Source organism: Protopterus annectens, chromosome 12.part0, assembly GCF_019279795.1.
Source record: "Protopterus annectens isolate FY-2018-M chromosome 12.part0, PAN1.0, whole genome shotgun sequence".
Taxonomy (NCBI): Eukaryota; Metazoa; Chordata; order Ceratodontiformes; family Protopteridae; genus Protopterus; species Protopterus annectens.
The window spans coordinates 240,197,216-240,201,388 of NC_056746.1; the positions used below are offsets into that span (position 1 = coordinate 240,197,216).

The 4,173-nt window shown below is 41.0% G+C and overlaps 1 protein-coding gene across 1 annotated transcript in view; it reads right to left on the bottom strand.

The window, feature by feature from the left end:
• Positions 1-2,291, bottom strand: part of LOC122816479 (neuronal-specific septin-3-like) — a 1,898,421-nt gene extending 1,896,130 nt beyond the window's left edge. The window contains exon 1 of the mRNA XM_044089300.1: positions 1,950-2,291. Within this exon, the coding sequence (XP_043945235.1) occupies positions 1,950-2,004 (55 nt within the window). The 5' untranslated portion in view covers positions 2,005-2,291. The remainder of the gene's footprint in view (positions 1-1,949) is intronic.
• Positions 2,292-4,173: the final 1,882 nt, after the last annotated feature.

The window sequence follows — 4,173 nt, forward strand, 5'->3', positions numbered from 1 at the left end:
GGTTCAAAGAAGGGCTATAATTATTGTAAGGAGAACAGATTAAATGTCATACGAAGAGATGAAAGGCTGTGAATCTTTACTTTGGGGAAGAGAAGAGGGGATGGAAGACATGATGACATAATACACTTAGGTGGAAGGGCAGGAACTTTGCAGAATGATGGGGAGAAGAGGAAACAGGTAGCATACAACAACCTTAGATTTAGAAATGAAGGTGAGTAAGTGCTACATCACAGAATGCAGAGGAAGCTGACCAACGTATTGAAAGAAAGCATGGAACTTAGGCAGCAGGGTAGCACAGATGAAATAAAAGTAAGTATGCAGGGCAGCACCGATGAAATAAAAGTAAGTATGCAGGGCAGCACAGATGAAATAAAAGTAAGTATGCAGGGCAGCACAGATGAAATAAAAGTAAGTATGCAGGGCAGCACAGATGAAATAAAAGTAAGTATGCAGGGCAGCACTGATGAAATAAAAGTAAGTATGCAGAGCAGCACTGATGAAATAAAAGTAAGTATGATAAAAGTAACTTATGCAGGGCAGCACAGATGAAATAAAAGTAAGTATGCTGCAACAGGCTAGCAGCAGCATATCAAGACTGTGCAACCCTGTTACTCTCCTTCTGATGCATAATTGCATGTCTGTACATTCAGATAAATAGCGTAGATCATACATGTGAAACGCTCCACTGTTTTTTAGTTATGTATCTTTGAATGCTGCCATTATGCAATCATTAGAGAGGCAGACCAGTTAGTACAAACACTGTCAAGGAGTTATAAAGCCTTTGTAATCTGAAGACACACAAACATTAGATTACAGTAAGCCCTGATGAATGGATTTACCCCTCATGGATTTCTTCAGTTTTAGAGTGTGCCCTTCTTCCCTTTCTGGACTTAGACCATGTCTTAAATGTTTAAAGATACCAACTTTGCAGTAATGCCTGCATACAATAATATTTAAAAAGGGTATTCTGCACTGACGGTAATGACTGCAGTACTGAGGGCAGAAGTTGAACACTGCTGCCTGCCTAGCAATGAGCTACTAAATGAAGAACAGGGATGGTCTAATAATAGTAATACATATACAAAAACATATACAGAGCTCATTAACAGCCTGCTTAAACCTTTACAAGAAAGATACCGATTAGCTGAGCAGTTGCTGTATGTTACTAAACTGCACATACCCTGTAAGGAATAACTTAAATTTAGAAGCCAAGACAGCTGGGTATCAACCAGGCATAACAGACACTAACAAAGAAATCCTATTGACGAGGATGACACAATTGGGTAGCCCTAAGGTAATACAATCGTTTGAGCCAGCAGCTGCACTTCCCATTGCTAAACTTTTCGATTGATACGTTTTAATTACAGAGTGCCACCAGATTCCAGTCGGAAATTTAAACAGATTGCAACAATCAGCACACTGCTTAGCTAATGCAAAACGAAACATAAATTACAGTTGTATTTATCCAAGTACTCTGCACAAACACACCAATGCACAACAGAAGAAATATATACGTGGTTTGGAAACTGGAGACCGAATACAATAAAAGCTATTTGCAACGTACACCACTACAATACTGTTTCTGTATTAACCATTTAACACAATGAACAAGCCTGTACTGCGGGGGAAAAAAGTTCTGCAATCGCTTAGTGTAAGCATGAAGGTTTCTCTCTGAAGTGGTAGAAAAAGCACAAGCCAGTAAAAGTAATTTTATAACCGAATAAAGTGACATGAAAATAGGATTAGAATGTTGATATCCACTGCTTAATATGGATAAGGGAAGACTTCTAGACATTTAAAACGAACTCTAAATAAGGTGCCAATAAGCCCACTTGTCATGGGATCATGCCCAGGATCCCTGAAATTTCTTCACAAGCAGGACACTTGCAGACACATTTACACTGGCAAGACAGAATACAATACAGATACACGTAGCAGTCTCTATGTACCTTCAAAATCGGACAGAATTCCTTCCAAGTGATCGCTGACAGAAAACTCCGACATCCTGGTGTTTGCACAGGGCTACCCACCGCGTAAGGGAGGTGAGAAAGTGGATCCCAGCCAGAAAAGAAAGCTTACAGCAATATCCTGGATCGCCAACTGTGGTCCTGATGCAATCAATAGAAGGACTGGAATTTCTGCACCAGAGTTGTTGTTATTTAAGTCCCAACGTGACTCTAAGTAAGGTTTACTACCTATCGGGCACTCTGCCGCAGCTCAAGGAACTTCCAAACTGTAACCTTGTTAGAGACCAAAAGGCTCACAGGAGCCCACCACAGCCTCCTCCCCTCCCACTGGGGGAGGGGGAGATATCACTCAGATCCTACTCCTCGGAACGCACGGGCACACTCTCTGACTGGGATTTTATGCTCTCCAGAGGGTTCCTTTTTGTCGTGCATTATTTTGTAACTGCACACCGCTGTCATACCTGGAAATCCCTGGATTCCAACAGCAAATAAGGTCAATTTTGTGCTTCTCTGTTAGGGTAAGTTTTACGCAAACTTAAAACTGTGTTTAACAGCGAAACTTCAGTTTGCTGAATATTTATTTTAAATTCAACTTGCAAAGGCGAACAAAACACGGAACAAAATGTTTCTACTCAGTTTTATATTCACTTTCCACATTTCTTTTCATAGAGATTCGAGCTTCTGTGGATATTTTTAACATTACTGGAGGTTTAAAGAATGGTCGTGAGGTTTCCGCCAACACTCACAGATAAAAAGGGACAGATTACAGCAGAAGCAGATCTGTCAGGTAAACATCAAAGGAGGTCTTTGATTTATATATAATTTTATCAGCTACGTGCCTCAGAGCTGTAGCCAAGTAGTGTCCTTACTCATGTCACTTCAGAGATCTTACATTTAACTGTGTCTGACACAGATCAATTTAACCTTCTCTACCCCCAAAGAATCCACAGGTCTGTGTTGGGGGTGGATTGGACACTGTCTTTGTCTGAAAATATCTTTCTTCTTTTCCTTGAAGGCTTCAACAGGCCAGCTTGTTCACATACAGCACAACGATTACATTAATAAGCTATCACAATGACTTATTGTGTTAGACGAAGGCTCTTCTCTACCCTCACAGGACAGTTTACTTTACTGTAACCTTCTGCATATGCAAAGGTTCAGTCGAATACTGGGTGAGAGAAGTGATTACAGCCTTGTATTTATTGAGTCAGTTAGGCAATGTAGGCCATGTTACAAGTCAGAAATACGTATAAGGCAGGGATAGAAAGGTATAACCCGATAATATCATGAAGTGATTGCAAAGCCAATAGTCAGCCCATATCATTAAACTGAACAACTGACTAATAAACCCCAACATTCCCTTTATGGGCAGCCATATACTCTTCTAAAGGTGCATAGGCTGACATAATAGATATCCACTATGGGGGCATTCCATTTTGGGGTAGGAATTGTTGACTCCGCCCCGTCTCCTCTTCTTTCCAGTCCTTCTGTCCACCACAGGCAGAATGACCTTCATACAAATACATCTGTCTACTAAGTGGCTTCATATCAACAATGTTTTCAAATCTATTAACATATCTGTACATAGTGAGACCTGGCGTGGAAAACCTTGAGACATGACAGAGCTCTCCATGTATGTCAGAAATGCAGGAAGAACCCGAGCACTAAATGGAATCCTTCCATCACCAAAAGTGATGCCAAAGTATAAAGAAAAGATGATTGGCTTTAGAAATTGATTAAATACCTGGTGTCATTCTAGGGGGATCCAATATGTGTTAGTATGGATGAGATGCTTGACAACCATACTTGCTTCATCAAGGATGGTTTGTACTTCTCATTCTAGGGCTTCTGCATGAGTCTGCTTCAAGCTGTTGAAATCCCACATAATCGAAACCCACTTCATTGAGATGAAAAAAAGAGAAAATTAATTTACAAGAATATTTACATAATTGAAAAAGATGCCTGAGAAAGGAACTGCTTGGCCACCATGGGCAAATTGCACATAATGAAGTAAATCAAACCCACCAAAGTGGGGAGGCTCTTACCCCCCCGACATCCCCCCAACTAAATATACCAGCTCCGAGATCACACTATAGTGGGCAGGAGTGGCCTTAGGTCAACTGGTGCCCTAGGCAAAGGGGGTCTATGGTACCCTGCACACATGACCCGGTGCCCCCATCCTGGTCTACCTACACCAAATAAATAC